Below are 26,663 nucleotides of genomic sequence, written 5' to 3'. Positions count from 1 at the left end.
TAAACTTTGAAGGGTCTGGAGTAATACGCAGAACTGATCAGAAATTTCGGCTATGCGTGTACATGTACATAAATTCCCACTGTCTGCAAATCGGCAATGACACCTATTGGTACACAAGGATTAATTAAAGGCAGATGTCTCTGCTCATGAAAAATCTAGAGGCTTTTTGCGTCTTGGCTTAAAATACATTAAAAGGTTTTTATTGTTATATCATGGCTTTTGTCACCAGGGGAATCAATGAAGAATGTTCTACTATGTCATAGTTCAAGCAGCGGGGCTCTGCTTAGTGTGTGTTATCAGTGGCTGGCACACCGGCCCCTAATCCTTTCTGTCTGATTCAAGGTTCCTGAACAACCCTCCCTCCCTTTGGGTAGTGTCTGGAGATGGAGAACTTCAACTTATAGACCCAGCATATGCTGACTTAATGACCCTCTTTGTCCCCGTGTTCCAGAGCCAAGTTGATCAGCTATGTACAGTATGTACCCTTCATGCTCTGCTATTTATTACGGTGCTACCCTAATAGTGGTCTCATCATATAGAATTGGACTTGGGCTCAATAGTTCCTGAATGTGGGCTTAGGAACCTAACTTTAGACATTCTTCTTGAAGTCTTCCCTTCAAAGGATATTTTAAAGTGGTTGATAAGAATTTATCAGGGAACAATTGGGGAATGTAAATTTGAGCAGCCCTGTGGCTGCTCTACTTTAGCTTAAACTGAGGTCTATAACATTGTGTATAGCCAGCTTTTTCCTACCTTCCTCCTCTTAAACTGCAGTTTAGAACTGATATTAAAGTCTAATGGCCTGATTCTGCAAACACTACCACAATCAGCCCCACTGAAGTCAAGGGGACAACACACAGACAGGTGTTGAGATTCTAGAGCAGTAATACTCAGACCTCAGTGGTTCAGGAGCCAAATTAGCAATCAACATTACCCAAAAGAACTACAGCAGTGTGAATTCATTGTTTAATTTACTATAGTACTATGTATTAATATTTAAACAGTAAGACAGGAAATATTTAGTGTGTGTACATGTACATATAGTATATATTATTCTCACAGCAAAATGACTAATCAAATATTATTATTTTATCAACTACAATTGGTTAAGAACATAGTAAAAGTATCCTGGTAAAAGCACAGTGTTTTAATATGCGGCAAAGAGCCGCAGGAGACGTGCTAAAGAGCCGCTTGTGAGCCTCAGTCTGAGAATCACTGTGCTAGAATTAATAAAGGCATGACATAAGGCACGAAGAGTAGTGGGAGTAGAAGGGAAGGAGGTTTACACAATATGAAGTGATGAAGTTACTTGCTTTTACCTTGTCTACATCATGTTCCACATTCTTATGAGTTATTTTAATTTGATTTGATTAAGCTGGTGCTAGATTTATGCTGTTTAGTTTCCTTTTTTTAGCAATTCACACAACTGGGATTGGGAAACTAGACTGATCAGTTACACTTCCTGGTTATATTTGGTTTCACTTTCTGGTTCTTACCTGATACATAATAATAGCATCCTAAACTGAGAATAAAATGGTCAGCTTGAGCATCAGTAGAAGGAGGAAAAACTCCTAGGCATCAAAGATCTTGATTTTATGTAGCTGTCATCGTTATTAATAACATCAGTAAAACACACACAGAGAAATATAAATTAAAGAGATAACACAGAAGCAGCACAGGTCTTAAATAATATGACCTAAGTTTTCCACGACTGGTTTCCTCAGGGTCTCTTTAATTGTTTTTATGTCCTATTAAATAACTGGACTATAGCAATCAGTTTATTTTAATGTGTTAGCTCTTTTCCAAACCTGGATTTCTGGGCATACTCAGCGGTGCTTCTGCTGCCACTGGTATGTTATGATAAATTAACATGCTCTGGTGAGTGTAGCTGTTTGCAGTACACTATGTCTGTCATTTCTCCAGTTGACAGTGCAGCCGCCTACCAGCAATTGCAGAGGTTATCCATGCCAAAAAGCACGGACGCAGTTTGGGAAAGGAAAGGGGGCGTTGTCCCTCAAAACTGAAAGCCCAAGGCAAATGCAGAATTCCCCCCCACACACACACACACGGCTCCATGGACGTGACTGGAGCTGCTCCCAACAATAGAGAAATCAAACTACGCTTATGACAAAAAAGCTTTAATTAGATGCTATTTGGAATTAGAGGTGAGTAGATGATTAGCTGGTGAATTTAGCCTTGGTTTTGCTCATCCAATATCCATGATGAGATCATACCATCTACCTTTGTTGCTATTCAAAAGCATTAGGAATTTTATTTTAATTATTTTGCTGTCTATTTCTGAATTGATGCTAAGCAGTTCTCTGTGAATGTTGAGGCTGTATTTGGTTAGTCGTCATTGGTTAGAAAAAAACACATGGCATTGTTTCTGTTCTCCATGTGGTTGTGTGCACAAGTATTTCCAGCACAAGTCTAAAATTCTCAATGTGAATCCTTGTGCGCTGCTTCGATGTTGTCATTAGTTATTATGGTAGCACCTCAGAACCTCAGCCATGGACCCAGACCTTGTTGTGCTAGGCGATGTACAAACACAGCACAATAAAACAGTTCTTCCCCAGAGAGCTGCTTATTTAACCCTTTCCATGCACTTTTGTACCAGTAAAACACAATCACTCAGCTGTTCTTGGAAAGTGAAGGCAAAAGAGGCTTGATGAGGCTAAAGCAAATTAATTTCAAAATGCTATTGAACAGTCAGATTTTGTTTTTCAGTATTTGCCCTGTTAAAATGCCCAGGTAGATGAATTGTTGCCTTCTAACGTGATGTTTTAGCATAACTCATTTTGAGCTGTGCTGTTTTTTTCAGGTTGACTGTCTTTGTGTCATGACCCATAGGTCTCGAACCTGGGTCTGCAGGAGCAGCCAGGCTCCGAGCCTCTACCTGGCAGCATACTGACAGCTGCTTACTTAGGACCTACAAAGCCCAGCCCCAGTTTGAGGCTCTGCTGCTGAGGTCCTATTGGCAGAGTGTCAGAGCAGCAGATTGGCTCACAGGCCTTACGTAAGCCAGCGGCAGGAACAGGAAGCTGTTTGAACAGCTGAGCTCCACCCTGCTCTGGATTGTGTGCCACCCCACTCCTACCCCCACTCTCCTAGCTTGACTTCTGGCATCTGATTTGTGGTTCCTGACCTCCAGTTTGTCTCCTGCCTCTGACCCCTTCGTATCCTGACCCAGCCTGACTCTGGTTCCTGACTTGTGGTTCTGGTCTCCTGGTACCCTGACCCTGCTGACTCGTGACTTATGACTGTGGACTCTGGCTCTGACCATTAGGTCTGGCTGCCCATGGCCCAGCCATCACATTTATTTGTAACTTTTCAAGAGTGTTGCTCCACAAGGCAATATCATCAGCAAAGTCTAGGTCTCCTAGCCTTTGCCATCTACCCATGCAATACCAGTGTCTATGTTGCTAATACACTTGTTCATTATTCACACTTTGGCAATGCCAAACAACAGCAGAAATGAAATACAAGCCTGTTTCACTCCAGTGTCTGTGTTGAACTACTCTGTTAAACATCACACTTGTCCATCTGCCCACTGAAAAACTATGTTTCTATTGAGCTGATCTGGTTTTGTCATTCACTGTTCCAAAGCTCATGACAGTAGATGTAAAAAATGTCCAGTTATTTAGATCTAAAATCTAAATTATTTGTCTCCTGATGACAAAATGTTCTGACTGAGAGGTCATAAGGATTTCCTGCTATGAAGAGACTTGTTTGCTTCATGCAACTTGTTTGACCATGAGTTTCCTATGTACAGTCAGAGACTGTGGTGTTGAGCAAGAGAAGTTGTATATTGACTCCTTCCTTCCATTTGTTTCTGTTCAGTGGAAAGAGGTGAAATTTAATTTTTACATCATTAGGGTGATCTGCCTAATCTATCCATGCTGCTGCACTCATCAGGGTGGTATCTGTTCACCTCTGCACTGAGAACAACTGAAATTGTCTGAGGAAGTAGAAAGGAACAACAAGAAAAACATACAGACACTAACATATTGGTCATTGAAATGTAGAAATGTGGTTTGACAAATAACCTCATTTGGCATGACTGACTGATTACAACCCATTATAGGAAGGTCTTCAGATTATCTAGAAATAGTTCAGGGTCTCTTTATGTAAGGAATAGTCAGAGATCTGGTTTGTTTAAAATAATCAAAGTAATATGAAATTTCATGGGCATGGCTTTTCTAAGTTGTCTGTTTCATTTTTATTGCAGCACTGAGAGTTCTTTGGTGTTGTAAACGAATCAGATAGAATAGGAAATAAATCCATGCATGCCAGAAAAGCAAGCATAATCAACAGTGACCCCAATATCCTGAATATGTAATATACATTAGCACATCCACCTGGAATCAAAGCTGCAGTTTATGTCCAGGCAGAAACTCTATGAGAAACTCAAGGAGTATTTTGCAATATAGCGTGGGAACCGTGCCCAGAGCAGAAGCACGCACACATGAGAGATGTGGAGCCAATCTGGAGCAGGAAGTTCTTAAAGTTACACACACTCTTCCAGCAGGGCTGAAATTGTTTCTGAGAAACTATCCTTTGGATTTGTGTGTGTGTGTTTCTATTAGTTTAGTAGCTCCCCCGGTTTTGACCTCGCACTATGAAACTGGCATAGCGAGAAAACATTTTGAGTTGAAACATTCATTCCACATTACGTGATTCTTGATTAAAAGACCCATTCGAAAAATATTTAACCCTCTGACTTCCTCCTTGAGAATTCTAGACAATTCTGAGTTTTAAAGACTAATGGCAAATTGTGTCTAACTGGATGTGAACACAGGCACTTCCTTAATCAGAAATAACTAACAAGTACTCTTGCTGACAAGCCAAAGTAGAGAGGCCAAGGACTGATTGATTGGGCAATGAAAATAGAAAATATCCTCTCAGTCCTAATGATGGTTCTTCTAAGTCAGGGTTGAGGCATAGTAGAGTGTGGGGGAAGCTTGCATTGCCATGTGTATAAAGACATGACTTCAGGGCTGTCATCCTCACCCAGCACAAAAGTTCACATGGGAAAAAGATTAAATTTAAAAACAGAAAATAGATAAAACTGCCATTCTTAATCATCAACACAGCAGGGATTTGTTTTGTTTTTTTTAAAAACCCTCATACTTTAAAACAAAGTACAGTGAAAGCCATCTAAAGCCGCCACTCAAAGACCTAACAAAAAACAGCTGATTGATAAATCCCAATAGATTGTTTAATAAACGTGGAGCAGAATGGTACTCAGTACATTGGGGGTTCTTTTAGAGTGGTATCTAAATAAAGGAAGTTGCCAAATAAAGGGTGATCTTTTGTGTAGGTTTGTGACTCTTCAGAATCAGATTCAATAGCTTTAATAACCTCTAACAGAGCGAGGAATGCTGCTCACTGATCTGCTCAGGGTGATAGTGGTGGTATTAGCTCTGGCGGTGGCAATGTTAAACCCTGTATTTGGCTCTTGGCAGTTAAAGGGATATATAGGAATTGTTTCACTGACCAGTGACGTGTACTTTCAGGGTACGTCTTCACTACTAGCCGTATCGGCGGGTAGCAATCGATTTCTTGGGGATCGATATATCGCGTCTCATCTAGACGCGATATATCGATCCCCGAACGCGCTCCTGTCGACTCCGGAACTCCACCAACGCGAACGGCGGTAGCGGAGTCGACATGGGGAGCTGCGGACGTCGATCCCGCACCATGAGGACGGTAAGTAATTTGATCTAAGGTACTTCGACTTCAGCTACACTATTCACGTAGCTGAAGTTGCATATCTTAGATCGATTTCCCCCCCAGTGTAGACCAGCCCTCAGTTACCACAGCAATGGAGTCATACAAATATCTGACGGATCACAGCAGCACTGCTACAACAACCTTTTTGGACAGGAAGTGAAGGATAGTTTGAGGTGAACAACTGCCTGAGTTGGAATGTGGCTAGGATACTAGAATTAATGCTGCTCCCCTTCCTAGCCCCCACAGGTGGTCAACTGAAACCCTGAAACATGAGCTTTTAGGAACATAAGACATAAATCAGAAGTAAGCTCCAGGGCTGATGAGCCTGGCCCCCCACCATCACAAGGAACCCTGTCCTACAATCACACTCATAAATTTGTTTCAGCTCCCTCTTAAAACAAATAAAGTTGTTTGCTGCCACAATTCCTATTGGGGGGGGCGGTTTTTCCAGAACCTGTCCCCTCTGATGGTTAGAAACTCTCTTCTAATTTCCAGCCGGAATTTGTTCATGGACAGTTTGTATCCATTTGTTCTTGTGCCAGCATTGCCTTTATCTTAAATAGCTCTTCACTTTCCCTGGTAATTACTCGTGATGTATTTATAGAGAGCAATCATATCCTCTCTCAGCCTTCTAGACTAAACAAGCTAAGCTCTTCCAGTCTCCTCTCATAAGATAGGCTGTCCGTTCCCCTGATCATTCTAGTAGCTCTTCTCTGCATCTATTCTAGTTTAAATTCACCTTTCTTGAGCATGGGTGATTAGAATTGTACACAGTATTCCAAATGTGGTTTCACCAATGCTTTGTGCAGTGACATTAATACTTATCTATCTCTACTGGAAATGCCTCACCCCTACATCCTAGGATTGCATTTGCCTTTTTCACAGCCAAATCACATTGGTGACTCATAGTCATCCTGTGATTGACTCATACACCCAGGTCTCCCTTGTCCTCTGTCACTTCCAACTGATGAGCCCCCAACTTGTAGCAGAAATTCATATTGTTAGACCCCAAGTGCATGACTTTGCACTATTGAATTTCATCCTATTTCTGTCACTCCAGTCTTCAAAGTCATCTGGATCTTCTTGTTTAATATTCAGATCCTCCTGTGTATTGACAATGCCTCTCAACTTTGTATCATCGGTAAATTTCATTAGCACACTCCTACTTTTTGTCCCAAGGTCATTAATAAAAGATTGGTATCCAGACCAATCCTTGAGGAACCCTACGAGTGACCTCCATCCAATCGGATAATTCACCTTTCATCACAACCCATTGCTTTCTCCCTTGGACTCCAGAATCCCCAGGAGCAACTTTGAGACACACTTTCTTGTGCTTCTTCTCTTTCCAGATGTTTTAGGGACAAACTTTCCCTTATGTAAAATGAAAATATACATGGCAGCATATTGGGGGCAGGAGGGTCCCCTCCTCTACTGGATGGAAACAGAAGTGTTCAGCCCTCTGTGATAGAAACCATTCTGCTGACAAATAATTGAGGTTCTTTCAGGTCAGGTGATTGGGGCTTGTGCTTACAGAGCAGGAAGCTGTGAGTTCTATCCCTACAGTCACCATCAAGTGCTGAATGACTCTGCTGTGCAGTAAAACCATAACCCTGACAGATTTGTTACAATAATACTTAAAAATTGTGTGTATGGTTTTTTTTTGGGGAGGGGGAGGTTTCACTTTAATGTGATATTCAAAAATTCTCGACCCTTTTCAGCATGATGTAGCAGGATCTTGGGAATTTTAAAGTGAAATAACAGTGTGGAACACAGTAAATTACTGGAAACCTGGATCACGGTCAAGCATGACATAATTCAGCTCTTTGTGAGAGTTCAAAGACTGTATCTGAAAAGGCACAACCCCCATTTATCTAGTGAACTCTCTAAGCAACAGAGAAAGTACAGTTTGTCCTCCAGATCCAGTAAGCAAAACTCACATCTTTCCAAAATGACCAGCTACGGATTGCTAGCATTTTGTGGTGTTACCCAGAATGAAAAAAAAACATTGTCCATAGGAACACTCTCCACAATCATTCACTATAACAGCACTCAAGGCATGTGTACTTTTCACCCATCAAATTTAGAAAATGTGCAGCTTCCCCTCAACTTGCTGTGGAGTAAACAGTAAGTGTCTGTGAGACGAGATCCAGAGGCTTTGACTTGAAACCCATTTGGATAAAATGGAAAATGTGAAAAAAATATTTTTTAAAGAAAGAAGGATTGGTCTAACTGCTCTCAAATAAATCAGCTCAGAGGTGTTTAGCAAACCTGTCAACTCATCTATCTGCTTCACATTTTGTTTTTCTCTCTCTACAGGAACCCACACTGATACACTATAATTTAAGATAAACTGTGTCCCTTTGTAACAGATTGCTTGCACCCATCACTAAGGAGATTAATGGCTGAAAGGAGAGTAGAACTTAGTTTTAGAGAGCCCTTTTCATAATCCAACAATCCCAAAATCTTTAAGAATCTGGCAGAGCCGGGACTGTGCATTTTAATTCAACAGCTGTTCTGTGCTCATCAGTAGCTTGCACAGGAGTTTACAAAATAAAACCTTCCTGATAAACTGGAGGGAAGTCAGAGAAGATCAGCTAAAATGATCAGGGTGTTGTAGGGACTAAGATGTATGAGAACAAAACAGGTTTAGCTAAACACTGACTAAGCAAGAGATTGGGATGTAACTGAGCTGAATGCTCTGAGCACAAAGCAGGGTGAGGAACTGTTAAACTGGTCCTTGAGAGTGAGAGCAAGTAGGAGAGATGGGGTGAATCTAAGGGCTTGTCTACATGCAGAATTCCATTGGTTTTACTCAAGGTGTGATTGTAAACTGAGTTACTTAAATCAGAGCAAAAGGCTAAGTGGAGATTCCTATTTTGGTTTAAAGCAGGCTTCTTTGGGATTAATTTAAATCCTTTTGGACTAGGTTTTAAACTGCAATCAGCTACTCTTAAACCAAAATATGAGTGTCTGCACAAGAGACTGCACTGGTTTAAGTAAACTGGTTCAAATGTGTATATGGAGAAGGTCTAGAAAGGGAAAAATTAGGCTGAAAAATTCAGTCTCTAGGTTGTGAATAGTCTCCCAAAGAAGTTGTAGAATTTCCCTTGCTTGGGACTTCTAAAACTAGACTGAATGAAGCACTAGGAAAAGTGCTGTAGGGGACAAGCCTGGACTGGCCCCGGTGGAGATGGACTGGATGGTCTTTTCCAGCTCCAAAATCTGGGGTTCTGTGAGTTTTAAATGAAACATGGGATGTTTAACTTTCATGTAGACAGTTCACCTGTGTCATCTACAAAAATAGCTATCAATGAATGAGGTTAAGAATTGCTAGTTCCTAACCTCCCATACATTTTTAGGCATATGTGCCACCTCCATTCAGCAGTTCCAGGGCCAAACTCAGACCTACCATATGTAGCTGCTACTCCAGTGAGGTCAATGGAATTGCAGTTTATAGAATTGGAAGGGACCTCAGGTGGTCATCTAGTCCAACCCCCTGCTCAAAGCAGGGCTAATCTCCAGACACATTTTTATCCCAGTTCCCTAAATGGCCTCCTCAAGGATTGAGCTCACAATCCTGGGTTTAGTAGGCCAATGCTCAAACCACTGAGCTATCCCTCTGCCCAGTTGCTTGTGGCAAGTCTGAATTTGATCCACTGTCTCCAACCTTGACATTGGCTGTAAGGAGATCCAATTGCCATCATTGGCTTGGCAATTTCACAATATCTTTCAATTGGCTCTTTTTGGCAATCAGATGGCCATTCCAGATTATAGATGAAGTTTGTTTTATTTTGTTTGGTGTCTTGGAAATGGACTGTTTCCCTCTCATTCCAGACCTGACATGAATCACATGCAGAGGGAGATGATCATCTGATTTTCTTCTCCCTTCACAATCCGTTTGATATGCATCTGGGGGAAGTTCAGCCCATTATGGGAACAATGCTAACAAGGTCTCCTTAACAGGTTCCCCATGCATCATTTCCAGTTCACATCAGAACTCTGGATAAGACTGAAGCCCACACAACTCAGCATAAACCCTATAAGCTAGAGACGGGCCTGAACCAAAATGCTGAATACAAACCCCTTTGAAATGTAGAGGGTGTTTGAAATCAAGTTCTGAATTTCCTGTGTGGTTCCCAGCATTAACACCCTCTGAATCTAAATCCTGGATGCCAACAGCCCTCAGCTTTGGAGTGTTGGGTGTTGTGGTTTAAAACCATCTCTATTGTAAGTAAATGGAAGCAATTCCCTAGTGTGTTTCATGTATACATCCAAAACCACTTTGCAAAGGTGGGTAAATATCCTTATTATTTTACAGATGAGGAAACTGAGGCAGAGAGAAGTTAAGAGACTTGCCCAAGCTCACACAAGTCTGTGGAGCAGTTTGGGATGGAAACCTGACAGCCCTATCCATTGGATCATGTTGCCTTTGCAAGGAATTACAAAGCATTTACAAGAAATGCAATTGACAAAACTAACTACAGAAAATAACACTCATTTAATAAATATATTTGACAGCCCCAGGCCCAGTTTCAGAATTATTACAATAGTGCATGGTGCTAGCAAGTGTGCCTTGCTCAGTCAGCTTATAGCCTAGCTTGTCATTTGGACAAGTTTGCCCATTGTTAATTGTGTTCTCTTCCTGAAATTATGATGCAGCTCATCTCATCATGCTTTGTATACAGATGGAGGAGTTTGGTGTGGGCTGGTGGTTGATGCAAAGGGCAGGAATGAATGAAAAAGGACCTGGTTTCAAAGTCCATCTGAACCACTTACTCAGCTGTTTAACCTCAAGGAAAGTCATTTGACTTATTTATGCCCAAGTGAGCCTGGCTGCAAATCCCACTGAAAACTAGATGCTGTGTCTGATTTGAGCCAACCTAAGATAATGGAAAAAGTTTACAAAGGAAATATAATTCTACAGATAATTTCTGTGCAATGGAATTCTCTCAACCAAGTTAATGTGGATTTATACCAGCATTACTGAGAGCAGAATTTGGCCTGATGCTCTTACTGGAAACCCCAATCTTCCCTTCCATTCCTTTCCTTGTGTGCCAAGCATCTTCATTCAAGCCCTCCTTCCTTGCAGCCTACTGGCACTAATCCAGGATTGGGCTGCAAGGGTATGTCGATACTGCAGCTGGAAGCAAACTTCCCAACCTGGGTGGACAGACAAGTGCTATCGCTGCTCTAGCTAGCATGCTAAAAATAGCAATGTGGACATTGAGGCAAGGGGCATGCTCTAGCCATCCGTGTATGTACCCAGCTGAGTCAATTGATCTCTGATATTTTGTATTAACAAATTTAGGCATTAATTCTTTTGGAGAAGGTGGAACTTTTTATTTGTATGTTCCCTTCTTTCCAGCATCCACCCCCTTTCTGAGATTGTGGTCAGGTTGTGAACATGGATGAAGTAAACCTTAGTGATTAAACTAACCTACTTAGAGCTCTCATTAAATAGGGGACAAGCAAAGTTACATCTTTCTGAATCACTACACTACATTAATACTTGCATATGTCAAACTAAATCTACAGTTCTGTTGCTTGTTATACCTTAAAGACTGTTGTTATAGCTCAGTATTATCCCCCTGTAATTATAGTCTTATGGATTTTTCTAAACTGGGATATTATCTGTGTGTTCCTCAGCATAATTCACTGAAGTTTATTGCACTTAATGTTCCTGTAAATTGCTGAGAGAGCTTGTTAAATAACCATTATATCTTGGCTTTTGCATGCTCAAACCTGGTTCTTTTCCTCTCTGGGTTAAGAACAGTATGATGGATGCCTTTGTGTTGTTGCTGTTGCCATAAAACTGGCCAGACCACAGAATACAGCTTCAAATAGCCTTGTTTATTAAAATAATATTAAAAAAAAAGACTTTCAGCTCACATACCAGCTCAGCCCTGGCCACCCTAGCATGACTGCTTGTCAGTTAATCTCCTCTTGCTTCAAATATGCCCATAAGAAGCTGTGTGCTGAGTAAGAATGGAGCTATGGTTTTCTTAGTGAAATTACTTCCAGCCAAATAGTATTGCAAAAGCATCTTAGGCTGTCCAGCCCTCATTGATACTTCCTTATAAAAATGCAACATAAATCTCCTCTTAAATATGTTTGTGTGAAGCACTAAAGACAGATGGAGCCATGAGTCACTGTACTCTTGGATTAATCCATAACAGTTACCTTCAAATCATTAACTCCTGCTGCAGGCCTGTGTATGTAAAAGCATCAGGATTGTATTGTACCTCACAGAGATATCTACTTATTCCCTTAATCTACTCAGAATAATGATCTCTTGTACAAGGATCAACCCCAACCAAATCCCTAACCTGGAGACTCCCGAGTTCTCTGAAAGTTTGGAACAGGATTAGTGTTTTGTGGTTTGGTCCATCTCCACTTATAGGCCACTTCTGCATACAATGCACAACTAATGAAGCAACACCTGTATGGCCTTGAGGATTAATGTTGTGTACATACACACGCACACAAACATAGTCAAACCAACTGCAGGCAATAAGATTGGATGATCTGCTGAGTGGGCTTTGTGGGAATTGCTCTGAGGGTTAATTAACTTTATTTATACAGTTAAACTTTTTTTTCTACAAACAATGCTAACAAAACTAAGATCCTATTTTTAAAAAAATCATGTAATGAAGGTTATACTGCGAGATGTGCATGCTGAGACACAATGTAAGGAGATGCTGCCAGCCCATTTTTGTGATTTTACAATCACACTTCTCTATCTTTTTTTATGTTTTTTTCTCTCCTGTTGCCATGTGGAAGATCCACACAAAAATGCAGGAAGCAGACTATAGTAAAATTAACTAAAAAGTGCTGTCAAAGTAAACAAATGGAAAAAAATAAGAGAAACATATCTTTTTCCTCCAATCTTTCAGTTACAGTCAACCTAGGTGTTACTTGTAATAATAAAAATAAAAAAATCAGAGAACTGTGATTTTTTATGCTTCCTTTAAAAAGGCACTGTAATAATAAAAATCATATTTGAAAAAATCATTTCCATTATTATTAATAACTTTATAACATAATTTAAAGTATCTAATTTGAATCTCACTTAGTTTTCACCATTTCTCTTTGGTTGCTTTTTGAATTTCACTTAGCTAGCACAGAATAGGGAAAGTAGTCTAGTGGAGTTTCACTTTCTGTATATAGTCAGTTTCATGCTCCTGTTGTCATGCATTGGCTCCCTAATGTTTGTGTTTGGGAATATTTACATCCCAAAGCAAAAACCCAAGACATTTCTCTTCACACCTCTAGGATTTTAAAAATCTTTTCTTATTAATGAAACCTAAATTTTAGACGTAAACTACTTGGCGATGTCCCCCTTTTAAAAAGTGCATAGCTTTTGACATGTTATTTTTTTAAACACAGTTTCTAAACTCTTGCTCAGAAATATCCATTCAATAGGTCTTTTGCTGAAGGAAACAGAGGATGTTTAACTGAGATCTTTAAAAACCAATGTGCCCATTGAATTTTGAGGGAATAAAGACATAAATATCAGCTTGCTTGCTTGCTTTTTGAAGTAGCTGTCAGCAATGTCAAAGTGTAGTGGCAGATTTCCCTTTGGACGACAGTGCCTGTTTCAAACGTCTCTTTAAGTCTTGCATGTTTGGAGACTTGGGCCGGATGAGGTGGAGCCCTCTCCGTTTTTCCCCATTGCAGCTCCCAATCATCCTGCCCACCTCCTGGCAAAGTTGCTGGAAGGCCTCGTGCACCCCCTCACAGTTCTCCCGGGCTGACACTTCACAATAAGTGCCACCCAGCTCATTGGCCAGTTGAAGCCCTTCTCTGGAGGACACCTGTCTGGCTCGCAGCAGGTCCCCTTTGTTGGCCATCAGAAGCAGGGGGATGTTGGCGTTGGGGTGGATCTTGCGAATGTGCTGGTACAGGGGTCGGATGACCCGATAGCTATCGTAGTCCGTGATGGAGTAAACGAATACAAAACCATCCGCCCAGTAGATTGAACGGTTTATTTGCTCCTGGCAGCAAATACTGTCATTATCATCCTGCCATCAAAACCAAGAGATGAGAGATTAGAACACAGACAGTAATAAGGGTATGTCTACACTACCTGCCGGATCGGCGGATAGTGATCGATTTATCGGGGATCGATATATCGCATCTCATCTAGATGCGATATATTGATCCCCGAACGCACTCCCATCGACTCCGGAACTCCACCAGGGCGAGCGGCGGTAGCGCAGTCAATGGGGGGAGCCGCGGCCATCGATCCCGCACTGTGAGGACGGGAGGTAAGTCGAAATAAGATACATCGACTTCAGTTACACTATTCCCGTAGCTGAAGTTGCGTATCTTATATCAACACCCCCCACACACACACACCCAAGTGTAGACCAGGCCTTAAGAAGCAAAAAAAGCTACCATCAGACAGGGCAGCAGCAAGTGATCATACAGCATTGGGAGCCAGCAACTGCTCCATTTCATCACATTGCTGCTACTTAATCTGACACATATACAAAGCAAAAAGCATCTCTGACTGCTGCTGAATGTGCCAAGTCTAGGATGAAATACCATGATATGTCAATGGATTATGAACAGGACCTGGCAGCACAGATACTGGAGTGGAGACCAGGCAGTTGTTCAGTGGTTAAAAAATGGTCAAAACATTGATGCTTTGTTCAGATGGATTTTGTATTTATTGAATCAGTATTCAGCGCCTCTCCCCCAGTTATCAGGGGTGATAAATGGCATCATTAAGGTTAGAGCCGGAAAGTTAGACAGAAAAAAATGGTTAGGTCATCTAGTCTAGCTCCACTTATCCAAGGGAAGGATTGTTCCCTACAGTACCTTCTTTAGTGCCTCTTCCGGTCTATTGTTTAATGTTTCCAAGGATGGGGTTTCTACCACTTCCCTGAGGAGACTTTTCCACTGTCTGATGGATCTTACCATCTGCAAATTTATCTGGATATTCAGATTTTTTTAGAAAAAATAATCTGCTGCAAGTGATTGTTCACTGGAGCTGAAAATAAAGGGTGGCCTGAACACTGATTACCTTCTCCAGGAGGCAGTGGATTTCTGATTACTGTTAGCTGCCTTTTTGTCATGCGTGCACAGTCCAAGAGCACCTATATCAGGTGTCATAACATCATTGCTCCTAATCAGGACAGGAATAACAATTACCAGGGAAACAATGCAAAGGAAGCTGATGTGTTACTTTTTGGCCTGAGTTGTGATCGGTTCATTTCTAAGTATGAGATTTTTTTAGCCTAATCGATTACTTTTAATATCCTTGCTGGGGTTTTATTCAATTAGACAGGGAGATTAGGCTTGCATGTTATTGTCTGGCAGGCTTGGTCTGATAAGAAATGTTTCTGCCAATATTATAGGCTCTTTGAAACCAACATACAAGTCTTTCTAATTTCTTCCACTCTAAGTCAGATCCTACAAGGTACTAAGCACCTTCAGTCACCACTAACGTCAGAGGGAATTAAAATCTCCTGGAACCTTTGAAACCTACCAAGGGATGCTCAGCATCTTGCAATGTCTGGCCCAACATCTTTTGCCAAATTAAATTATTTAATGGCCCAATATCAATACATTTGTCCAAAATAAATTGGCATAAAAATAATCCATGCGTTAATTGGCTAAGTGAAAGCTGTAGGATAGACCCAAAATCTAATCACCCTAAATTAAAATTGAACTTCAGCAACATCTCAGACCCTTCCCCATTACTAAAACATTGTTCTATCATATCGACCATTTGTATGGTAATTCAGTTTCTCTTCTTCTCCAGCATGAAACATCGAGAAAAAGAATCAACAGGTTTTTTGACAGATATTTAACTTGTCAAATTCAACAGCAAGAAAATAGGAGAAAAGGCCAAAATGTTAAACCCTGCTTGTCTAAAGTTAGGCTCCTAAATCCACATTCAAGCACTTAAATAAAAGTGATCTGATTTTTCAAAGGTGCTGAGCATGTGCAGCTCCCATTGGCTTCAGTGGAGTTTGTTGGTGGTCAGCACTCGCCCCAAATAGGTCACTTTATTTAGGCACCTAAATATGGGTTTAGGAGCCTAACTTCAGGCACTTGGGGTTGAAAATGATTGCCTAAATGTATTACGTAATAACTGATCAGACAGCAGGAGGAACACTGTAGGCAAAACTAAAAGAACAATCTTTGCTTTAGGGGGAGATTTCTCAAAGGTACAAATGGGAGTTGGGGCCCAGCTTTCACTGGAAGTTGGGTACCTAATTGCCCTTTTTACCTTATAAAATCTTTTCTTTAGTGTAGACCACAGACATTGGAGGCAGTGGCTCAAAAAACCGATTAACCCCTCGTCTCTTCAATCTCACAGTGCCATGACACTAGATCCCATCCTGTGTTTGGATTTTTCTTATTAGTGGTGCTGTGGGCTGCACACAGCAGTAAGGCCATATCATTGGTACAGCAGCACCCTAAGCCATTAAAGGGTTGAGATACTCATGGATCATCTTCACATGGAATGCAACTCTCAGGATATAAGAAGTGACTACTGTTTATGTGAAATGAGCTGCTGGGTCTCAATCCAGTTCCTGCTGAACAAGGTGACTAACCTCACAAACACCACAGTCACACTTAGAATGAATAGATAGCTTCACTGGCAGTTCAAAGGTTAAGGGGAGTGAACTCTCTGGTGCCCCAGGTCAGCACATTGGTAGGGCAGTGTGAGGGGAGAGGGGAAGCTTGCACTGTTACTATAACTGATCTGTATATAAGTAGCCCTCCTTTGTATCCCCCGGCCCCTTTCACCAGCTAGCTTGTTTTAGCAGGGAAAAGAACTAGTTGCTATAAACAAGAATTTGAAAACTTCTTTGGAACAGATGCATCATGCAGAGAGCTTCCCTGAGCAGAAGTTCTCAGTTACAATGGTTGGGCCCAGCCAGCTGTAAGATAGATGTGATAATCCTCAGTGGAACGTTTTATTCACAAAAATAAAAGACGAATGAGTTAGTTTGTTTACAGACATGTCTCCTTATGAATTAAAAACTACACATTGTCACTGGCTATGGGTATTTCAAGTAGAAATTAATCATCTAACAAACCCAGTTATCTATCTGCTTCTGGGTTTTTTTAAACATTAACATTTCCAATGTTAGAAGTCTGAGTAACTCCACATGACTCTCTCCAGAAATCACTGCACACAGATCTCAGAGTGCAAGTGACTCATTGTTGCTCAAGGATCTACTCAGAAAACACATAAACACAACCTAGTCAAACATTCTTTTGATGGCTCAATTCAGAAATGAGCCCTTGAAATCACTTCAATTATACTATTTGGTGCGAACACAGACACAAGCTAAAAAGCTTTTGTGGGAATTATTGAAACAGTGCAGGGCTTTGACTGAGACAAAGGAAATGAAGCCTCCATAATTAAATTAGAAATAGTGCTGACTCCAAACCTCAGAGGGTAACACCTCTGAATGTTGCAGAGTTCAGCCCTAGTTCCAGAAATCAAAACTCGGGTCAGTGTCTAGTCAAAATAGTGAAATCTGAAAAATGATTTTATATCTGGAGAGAAAGGAAGGGGAGTGGACCTCCTTCACTCTCCCCCCACTCCTAGGATAGAATGAAAGGTGGATTCCCTTTATTATATATTTATCATGCTTTCCTGGTGACAGTGCCTAATTTCTGTCAACAGGCTCTCTGTGTGATAGTCACACCTATGCAGAGAGCTAGCACCAGTTAATTCCCACTTAAGCATTATTTTGAGGGTGTAAGTGGCATATAAGCCATATGCTGGCCTCTGCAAAGAGGTGAATTTCATCCTCTGAAAATGATAGTTAGGGCTTTTAGTTAGGGCTTCAGACTACAACACAACTTTTTGATCATCTGCTATATTTTTATGAATAAATGGAAAAACTATACTTTACAATTGATGTCATTTTGTACTTTGTGTCCTTGATAGGAGAGTTTCTTTTACTAAATTTCAAACCCACTAAAATCATTGGTTCAATTGAACTCAGAACTTTGAAGGGTCAAGTGCTGTTTGGCTCTAGCAAAAATGTGAGATATGGGCTTCTGCATGCATTTTTATTCTTGTTTTATTCCTCTGGAAGCCTTACAAGTAGGGTAAGAATTCTTTTCAAAATAAAATATTGTTTGCATAGCACAGACTTCTGCTTCATTAGAAAAACCTGTGGTTTTTAAATTAAATTTCCTTGGAAAAATAGTTGTTTATAGAAAGAGAATTTTTTTTTTATTTCTCCCCACAAAATCTGACCAAGTTTCCAAAACATTTTGTAAAGGGTTCTGGAGGTTTCCCTGCCTTCCTTTTGTCAGTGTGGATGATGGTAGCATTCAGAATGAATGATGACCAGGATGTATGTTCCTCCATCTCACCCACCCACATTCTAAAAAGGCATGGAACGTGATTGGGACTTTTGGCTTTTCACTTAAACCAATTTATAGTGATCAAAGAAAACTGATACGGACTCCTGGACTACATGAGATTTCCTGCCCAGCTCTGCAAACTCAGGATGGGATAACTTAGCCAGGACACAGAGAAGCATCCGTATTTTCAGGTGCTTATCTAAACTAAACAGGATCTTCAAACCTTTTGAGGTTTGACATGAGAGAGGATGAGGTTGATAAATGGTGTTTGGATTCAGATGTATGCTAGGTTAAATTTGGGTTTGGATTTGGTTTCAAGGAAAAACCAACCTAGGATTTGGATTCAGTGTTGATGAAAATGCACTTAATTTTGGCCCTAAATCGTAGAAACTTAATGAAAACAGTTGATCTTGTGAGATTTCCACCATTCAAGGAGAAAAAAATCACAAAATTTGGTGCTTCTGTGAAATTTCCACCATTTTGGTCTGCTTCCAAACCAGCTCCAAAAAATAGAGTCAGTGTAGCACTGCTTTTATATGGAGAGGTCCCTAGCCATGAATTATAACCAGAACACCCTGAAATCTGATGGGGAGTTGGTGTGATGGGGCTTATCCACCTCATGCACCTGAGAAGTAAGGAGTGGTTTAATGCACATAGTAAGAAGGGCCCCAGCTGGAGATTTCTACAGCTGCTATAAAGACTGTCCCTCAGAAGGAAGAGATTCGCTCTGGGAGAGGAGGTCTGACCTGAGCAGCCAGATTGGCCTCTGGACAGTTGAGAGTTCCTTCTGCCCATCCAGGGACAGGAATTTCTGCCCAGCAATTAGATTAAGCAAGGACTTGGTTGAAGCAAGCTAACCCTGCAGTTTTATTCCTCAGTTTAAACTTGGGCTGCACTAAGTCATTTCTTTTGGCCTTGACTTAACTTGAAAGGGGCCTGACTTAAAGGAGTAGGTGCGGCAGGGCAGAGGCCATCTGAGTTGGGATGTCCACATTTGGATTTGAGGTTCTGGTTCGGGCACATCTGCTAATGACAAGAGTTATGTATAGGGGAGACCAAAGAGCTGGCAGTGAACAAAAGACACCCACTGTATTCTGAAGTATAAATGCATTAAGCAGACATTTTACCTCCAATGAGACAAAGGGTGTATCCTGCACCTGTAAGGAGATCTGCTCTCCGTCTATGGTGAATTTTCTTGAATACAAGGCACCTAATAGATAAGTAAGATAATTAGAGACAGTACATGTAACGGAGAAAAAAAAGTAAGTCCAGTCAAAATCAGAATATTCTAGTTCTGAGTCCTGGGACTTATATGGTACCTAGGTCCCAGGCTAGCCCTTTACACCGGAGTGAATTTTTGGTTGCCCAGGTAACATAGTATTATATATTTTCCTTGACTGGGTGTTTCTACCACCCTGGGCTGTATCTAAATTCTTCATTTTTAAACTCTTTATTAAAAATTAAATTAAATTATTTATAAACTACTTTACTCATGGAACAATCAGGCCAGATTATTTTATGTGACATGTTCAAAAAGCAACACAACAGTTTCAAATCCAGAATCCATTTTCAATAGTTGCAAATACTGGCCTACGATTTCTCCTGTGACTCACATTACTGACATGCGTCTGACAAAGTGGGTATTCACCCACGAAAGCTTATGCTCCAATACTTCTGTTAGTCTATAAGGTGCCAAAGGACTCTTCGTTGCTTTTTACAGATCCAGACTAACACGGCTACCCCTCTCATACTTCACATTACTGAGGAATATCTGTTCTTTTGTCTGACAGATGACTCCTTCCTAATGGTCAGCTACCTCTTTTGGAATGAGAGAGGACAACCTGAATGGGATTTCTGTGCCCACGTAAAATAAGCCTTTGATTCCACATAGAGCAGCATCCTTCTTTAATGCAGATTGGAAGTACTTGTAATCACAAATGAATCAGGAAATTCACTGTTAAAGGAGTGAGCTGTTTTCCATGGATTTCTACTGGAAGTGCAAGGAAAAGCATGCCAAATACATACAGTATTGTAAAAGGAGCACATAACCATGCATTAAGACTATAAAGTTTAGGTTATTATTATGGGTCTGCAGAATCTCATCAGTCAGACTATGGTTCTGAAACCCCTAAAGCAGGGATGGCATGTATCCGGGTTCCATTTTATCCAAATCAGTAAGGTTCAGCACATGAGGGCTGGATAAAAGTTTCTAGGCTTGGGTTTGAACTATATTTGTTTTTGTATTGCAGGGCCAACAACATAAAGAGAGCTTAGGTTTGGGGTTTATGAAGTATCCATGGTTAACATAATGACAGCTTGGAAACTGATGTCCTCTTTGTTTAGCTATAAAACATAATACAAGTGACATGGTGTGACAGGCCCTTTGTGGCTCCATGCCACTACATGGTTCTGCTACACTCAGCCCCAGTAAAGGAGCAACGAAGGTGGGTCCTCCAGGCCTGCCTAGAGAGGCGGCACAGAAGCAGCTAATCAGGAGCTGCCGGGCCTTAACAGAGCAGTTCCTGGCTGGGACCAGAGGAGCAAGGTATGGGGACTCTTCTCTGGCCATAGGAGCTCAAGGAAAAAACAGAGTGTGGTTGTGGCTGCATTTGCTTAAGATGGGAGAGAGAGAGGACCTGAGACCTTTAACCCTGCGGTCAGGGATGAAGATAAGGGAAGAGTCTCAATGAAATAGCAGCAACGAATTGACGTGAGTAGTACACGGCTGCTGTGCATAGGGTCTCAGGATCGGAACCTGGAGTAGTGGGTTCCCAGGCCAACTGATGTAAATCCTGGGTAGGGGACAAGTCTCACTGGGAAGCCCAAGTGACGGGCTGAAGTAAAAGGGCCCAGAGCTGGACTGAAGACCCTAGCGAGGGCAAAGAGACTGTTTCATTTATTGGACTCTTTACTACCCTGGAAGGAATTCATTTGGACGTTGTGACTTGGCTGGAGGGCCAAGCCACTGACAACCTGCCAAGTGAGGCCGACAACCTACGGGACACCAGGAGCGGGAAAAGGACTGCAGTACCGCACACAGCAGCAGGAGGCACTCAAGAGGTGAGAGCCCCTGTTACACACGGCTAAACAGAGAACTACAGTCTCAACAGCTGTCAGTGTGGCACTGTTCATACTGTCCCAGTACAAGCTTCACTGCTACTGCCTACGCAATATGTTTCAACTTTGACCTGGAGGAATCCCCTCTAGGGGAAAGCAGGGAGTTGACTCTTCATGGCCTATTCAGTCCTTGGCCTCAATTCAGACTACTTATGAACAAGCCAATTAGCGCCAACTGTGATGCGTGTGAACCTTAGTTTAAAACAATCTATCATCCCTGTGAGAAATGTCTCTAAAATTTGGTTCACAGAAGCAGGTGTCTTTGCTCCAATGGAAAAATATCTGAGCTCATAGAAACATTTAGAATATGAGGACATTCACTATGGCAAAGTTCACTGCATTTGAATCCAGCATTAAAATAGTACATTTAAAACCTGACTGCACTGCATGAATAACTCTTCTGTGAGCCCTATGAAAATGTATCAGATGTTACGCTGGAAAAGATTGTGCTGTTTTATGGGGAGACCAGCCAATATAATGTCCCTACTCTGTAATATATCACAGGAAAAAGTGCAGGTACTTCCAGATGTTGATAGTGTTCTGCCTTATATCCAGCTGCAGGGGAAGCATGGTCATGTGATCACAGATCTACTAACACCTGTTTCTTATCTTTAGCATATTTGTTTCTACTCCAGGATGGCTGTAGGGCTGGTAGCTTAATGGGAAAAAAACATGCAGTTCTTAGCAATCTGTCTGGCAGCAATCCATTGTGAAACTTAGAAGTCTAGCTTGATTGACAGTGTCTTGCAGGAAGGTGGAGGAAAAGAAAGAGAAGCAGTACAGAGACTGAACTGTCAAGGTTTACTTAGGGTCAGTGGAAGGGGGCAATCAGTACAAGCTTCCAGACCATCACTCACCAGACAGGCAGAGTAGATCAAAGGCTTCTGGTTCTACTATCCCTATTTCTGACTCTTCCTTCTCAACTCAACATGTATCTCCCAAAGCAAAACAGTTACAAAATCACTGATTTTAATCCAGCCAAGCTTGATCGTTGACCCATAGCTGTTAAGTGGCCTACATGTGAGGTGAGTTAGCTGGTCTCAGTACGGTTCCTAGTACACAGGTATCCACTTTACAGACCCTGCCAATACAATGGGCGTCCTGGTTGGCAGAGAGGTGTGGAGTAAATGGGTCACAGCATCATACCCTCTGAGACAGGGGTGGCCAACCTGAGCCTGACAAGGAGCCAGAATTTACCAATGTACATTGCCAAAGAGCCACAGTAATATGTCAGCAGCCCCCATATCAGCACCCGCCCTCCCTTCCCAGATCCTCCCAGTCCCGCTGATCAGCGCCTCCCCCTACCTCCCTGCACCTCCCAATCAACTGTTTCATGGCATGCAGGAGGCTTGGGGGGGGGGCCACAAAGGGGTGGAATGGGGGCTGGGCCTGTGACAGAGCCAGGGATTGAGTAGTGAGCACCCCCCGACATATTGGAAAGTTGACACCTGTAGCTCCAGCCCCGGAGTCGGCGCCTATACAAGGAGACGCATATTAACTTCTGAAGAGCCGCATGTGCCTCCGGAGCCACAGGTTGGCACCCCTGCTCCCAGATGTCCCTGTGGGTCAGGATTGGACAAAATAGCAGGGCAAGGTGGGGAAAGCTTCTGTTACCACCGTACCTCTCCTGAGTACAGAGGACTTCAATCTAGCATTCTACATCAGCACTAAAGTCACTGAAAAAAGCATACACATAGGACAAAATTCTGGGCTGACTCTTACACTCTAGTGAAATCTCATTGACTGCACTGGGGTTGCACAGGCAGGGTAGCATTTAGCCTCCATTGTTCAGCTGATATATGAAACATTCCTTGATTCTGCATTTTACTGTAGGTATGTCCCCAAGCCAATCTTTCCCTCTGATCTTTTTCCATCGGGATGGAAATAATACTGACTAAAAGGATCGTAAATAATGAGCCTTTGATTTATTGTTTTCATAACCTGAGGCAATTAACTGGAAATATGCACCTTATGGACATCCAACTGCTTCACTTTCTTGTAATACACAGTGGCTGGAAATGGAATCTATCTATAATGCCACACTAGGAAGTAGACTTACCAGTATTGGCCTCATAGTCTCCAATAAATCTTTTAGTGAGAAAGCGCACAACCAGGGCTGCAAAACAAGGAAAAAATATGGGCCTTTAATCTGAGTCAATATCAGCCTTTGCAGAATGCATGTAATGTCTTACTCGCTGACTTGGTGTAGCACCACGCTAAACATTGTTCACATATTACTCGGGGCATATGGCTCCATTTTTTGCCCACGTAGGAAATGATTTGGGGCCAGAGCATGATACCATCACTCTGGGTTGCCAGCACCCTGTCCCATGAGATGTCCCATTGATTTTAATGGGGCAACTCATGGAGTAATGTGAATGTCAATGAAGCTATGACAATCTGCCCTTTGGGCTTAAAATAATTTGATGAACTAAAACAAAGCAAATTCTTACAATACTACGATGGTTCACAGTGCCAAGTTTAAGACCTGGTCTATGGATATCAGAGGTCAGACTGGATGATCCAGTGGTCCCTTCTGGCCTCAAATCTGTGAATCTGTTCATTTTATCCACTGGACAAACTGCATGTGCTGTGCAAGTGATCAATCTGCAGCAAGTGGGGACTTCTTGCTCATCTTAATTCCTGATAGTTTCAAAGATCCTAGGGCTAGAAAGCTTGGAAAACATTTTGCTGTCTCTTGATCTCTTTCTGAGAAGAACTGTGGTATTTTTTTTACAGTAACAGCAACGTTTCTATAGTGCCTTTCATCCCAAATCAGCTGGCAAAATTAATCAACTGACAAACAATGAAGGATCTGATTCTGCAAGCCCTATCTGCATGCAGCATTCCCACCGACTCCATTTTAAAAGATTATTACACCCACCACTGACATGCAGCCCTGTCTAATCAGCTGTTTAACTATGCAGATATGCCACTATCTTCAAGGAGCTACTTTACATTTCTGTAAATGGTGACTTCTTAAATTTTACTAAGTGGAAGTGGGACCTTAGATATAGTAAAACAAAGTTTGTTCCTATTAAAATTTGCTTATTTGTGAAATCACAGCCCACACATACAAAAACTAAACACTCAATTTCTCGCTCTTCCTTGCCTCTCACCCCAAATCAAAGAAAAATATGTGGAAAATAATACTCTTTTCATCCATAGATCTCAAAGTGCTACACACCAGGAAGGCAAGTATCATTAGTCCCATTTTTCAGATGGGGAAACTGAGACACAGTGAAGTGACTTGTACAAGATCATACAGTAGGTCAGTGGTAACACTGAGAATTGAATGCAGGGCTCTGGACACTTACCCAATGCCCTATCCGCTTGACAATGCCACCTCACATTTGAACTACATATATCGGATGGTCTGATCCATTTCACAGAAAATTCCGAGCATTTTTAAAGCGATAATTAAACAGATACAACAGCTATGGTCTGGAGTATATACAGACTTGGATTAATTTGCCCATAAAATGTAAATACAGTTACATTGTAAATACAATCAAAGCCCTGTGGACTTACCTGTCTTGCCAACGTTACTGCCACCAAGTACAACAAGCTTGATGATTTTGTTGGGCACACAGTCTAAGACAGGATTCTCGGGTATGGGAAGCAAGAGAAAGTTAGTAGAATACTGTGACATAGTATTCGGAGAGATGAGACGCATGCCAGAACTGAGATCTGATCAGCTCTACTGGGAGTAGGGGGAGAAAAAGGAGGAAATAACTTCTTTGCTTCTTTTCTAGGCTGTAAATCCTTGGATAGATAAGTCCTCTCATTTCATTTAAGTAGCTTTTTAGAGAAGTATCAGAAGCAACTGGCCTCTTCTTTCCGACGATTCTGCTCAGACAGTGACTTTGCAAAGCGGAGGGAAACTTTCTGATCAACTCCAGTGAAAACTGACTCCTGCATTTCTCGGCCAATCAGAAGTCAAAACGTGACATTCCACTAGACAGGGCATAAAGTGTGTGCCTCCTATGAACCATGCTCGCTCTGTTGCTTTATCTTTTCTCGCTGCCTGTTCTACATGCTGTACCTTGGCTCTGAGCTGAAAACACATCCTCCTATTTTTTTAATCGTCATGGTGGTTGTTTCAGCAAGATATGGCCACCCTGAACTGCCCTGGTGAAACTGTAGTTTGAATAATTCTGTACTGCCTATCTAAATTCCCTTTGTACTTTCAACTGGACCCAGTATTCTCTGCTGTCCATTCTGATCTGTTGTGTACAGGTGATGCACTTGCCCCCCTTACAAGAGCTTGACCTGATGGACATTCCTCTGCATTATAATGAGGATTTAATCAAATTTAGATTGTATTTTGCAGCCTCTCAGGAAGCAATACCTTTGGGTGTTTGTAAGTTATTAGATGACACAAATATTGTCAATACTTTTCATTATCGTTCAAGAACAGAATCATTTGTTGATAGTTGCTTTTTTTTTTTAATTGGTCAACGGTGTAACAATGCAACGAGTCTGTACTTAGACTGTGTGGGTATGCGTGTCAGTATTGTGTTAGGTCACAACTGTCCTTTTTGAAATTTTAACGTGAATTTAGTGATAGTGATGGACTGTCAACCCTAGAGTCAAAAAAGGCCTACATGCATCCCTACTGTGCTGCTGTGCCCAGCCCAGGGAGTGATGGTGCACCGCAGGCTCCAGCATACATTAGGGCAGCCTTAACGTGTTCCATTGCTACAAAGGTCTGTGTGTGGGTGATAAGCCAGCCCAGATGTGGGAATACACTAGTCACTACCCTCTCCTGTCCCTGCAACACCTTTTGCACTGGAGCCTCCTGGAAGAGAAAAGAGTACAGAGCTGGCTATTCTGGGTCTGCTCCCTATATGCAGGGAATTCAGGGTCTTGCAGCGTCTTTCAGTCACAGCATGGCCCTGAGTTCCCCCTAGAGTAGGTTTTAAGATCCAAGAGTATGATGGTGATAGAAAACTAATGTAGCAGAATGGAAAATCAGGCCTCGGGTCTCCAGACTCCCAACCCTATTCTCAGTGCACTACGGCCAGGTTCTCAAAAGAGCTGCGGTTCCCATTTTCAAAAGAGCTCAGCATTCTGAGTGCATATTGGAGACTAAACTCTTGAAATCTGGTCTTGGTTCACAGTGGTCTAGGGAAATAGGCACGGGAGTCAAGTGACTTAGGAAGCTTCAGTTCCTCCATTTGTAAAATGAGGCTGCTGCTAATTACTCACTAAATAAAACTTGTATTGAATTGCTATGTGAGGGCCAAGTAGTATTGCTTCATAAACTATTATAGTCACTTCCAGAGGTGGGAATAGAACCCAGGAGGATCAGCTGATTCCTAGTCCTGTGAATAAGCATCAGACCATGTAGCTTTTGGGGCATGGGGCCTCTTGCCACAATTTCCGGTTTCTAAGAGTGAGAATCTGAAAGCAAGTTCTCAAACATCCAAATAATGACAAATATGGCACAAGAAATTTCATTTAAA

General features: G+C 41.7%; 2 protein-coding genes and 1 long non-coding RNA gene across 4 annotated transcripts in view; 2 read left to right on the top strand and 1 right to left on the bottom strand.

Moving 5' to 3' along the window:
* The first annotated feature begins 286 nt into the window (after positions 1–286).
* The window catches only part of LOC123377376 (ubiquitin carboxyl-terminal hydrolase 12), an 85,533-nt gene continuing 59,156 nt past the window's right edge, over positions 287–26,663 (top strand). Inside the window, exon 1 of one of the 2 annotated variants that reach the window (XM_045030221.1) lies at positions 287–475. In XM_045030221.1, coding sequence (XP_044886156.1) covers positions 425–475 — 51 coding nt within the window. In that variant the 5' untranslated portion in view covers positions 287–424. The remainder of the gene's footprint in view (positions 476–26,663) is intronic. The other variant, XM_045030219.1, reaches the window with a different exon arrangement.
* Positions 8,713–12,365, top strand: LOC123377379. The gene is made up of 2 exons (XR_006582189.1): positions 8,713–9,960; positions 10,052–12,365. It is a non-coding gene; the product is annotated as an uncharacterized LOC123377379 (long non-coding RNA).
* On the bottom strand, positions 11,517–25,079 carry LOC123377378 (ras-like protein family member 11A-like). Its single transcript, XM_045030222.1, has 4 exons — positions 24,727–25,079; positions 23,255–23,311; positions 19,206–19,288; positions 11,517–13,754 (listed from the first exon to the last, which is right to left on the bottom strand). The coding sequence occupies exons 1-4, from the start codon at positions 24,869–24,871 to the stop codon at positions 13,287–13,289; spliced, it is 753 nt and encodes a 250-aa protein (XP_044886157.1). The 5' UTR covers positions 24,872–25,079; the 3' UTR covers positions 11,517–13,286.

This window comes from Mauremys mutica, chromosome 9 (genome assembly GCF_020497125.1).
Source record: "Mauremys mutica isolate MM-2020 ecotype Southern chromosome 9, ASM2049712v1, whole genome shotgun sequence".
NCBI lineage: Eukaryota > Metazoa > Chordata > Testudines > Geoemydidae > Mauremys > Mauremys mutica.
This window is presented reverse-complemented; position numbering and strand designations above follow the sequence as displayed.

Bases quoted from the DNA above. Each gene is read 5' to 3' on its own strand.
- LOC123377378 (XM_045030222.1), bottom strand. From the start codon at position 24,871: ATGCGTCTCATCTCTCCGAATACTATGTCACAGTATTCTACTAACTTT. The intron at 23,312-24,726 runs GTAAGTCCACAG...CTTGTTTTGCAG, and splicing joins CAGTAACGTTGGCAAGACAG to CCCTGGTTGTGCGCTTTCTC. The intron at 19,289-23,254 runs GTAAGTCTACTT...CTTATCTATTAG, and splicing joins AGACTATGAGGCCAATACTG to GTGCCTTGTATTCAAGAAAA.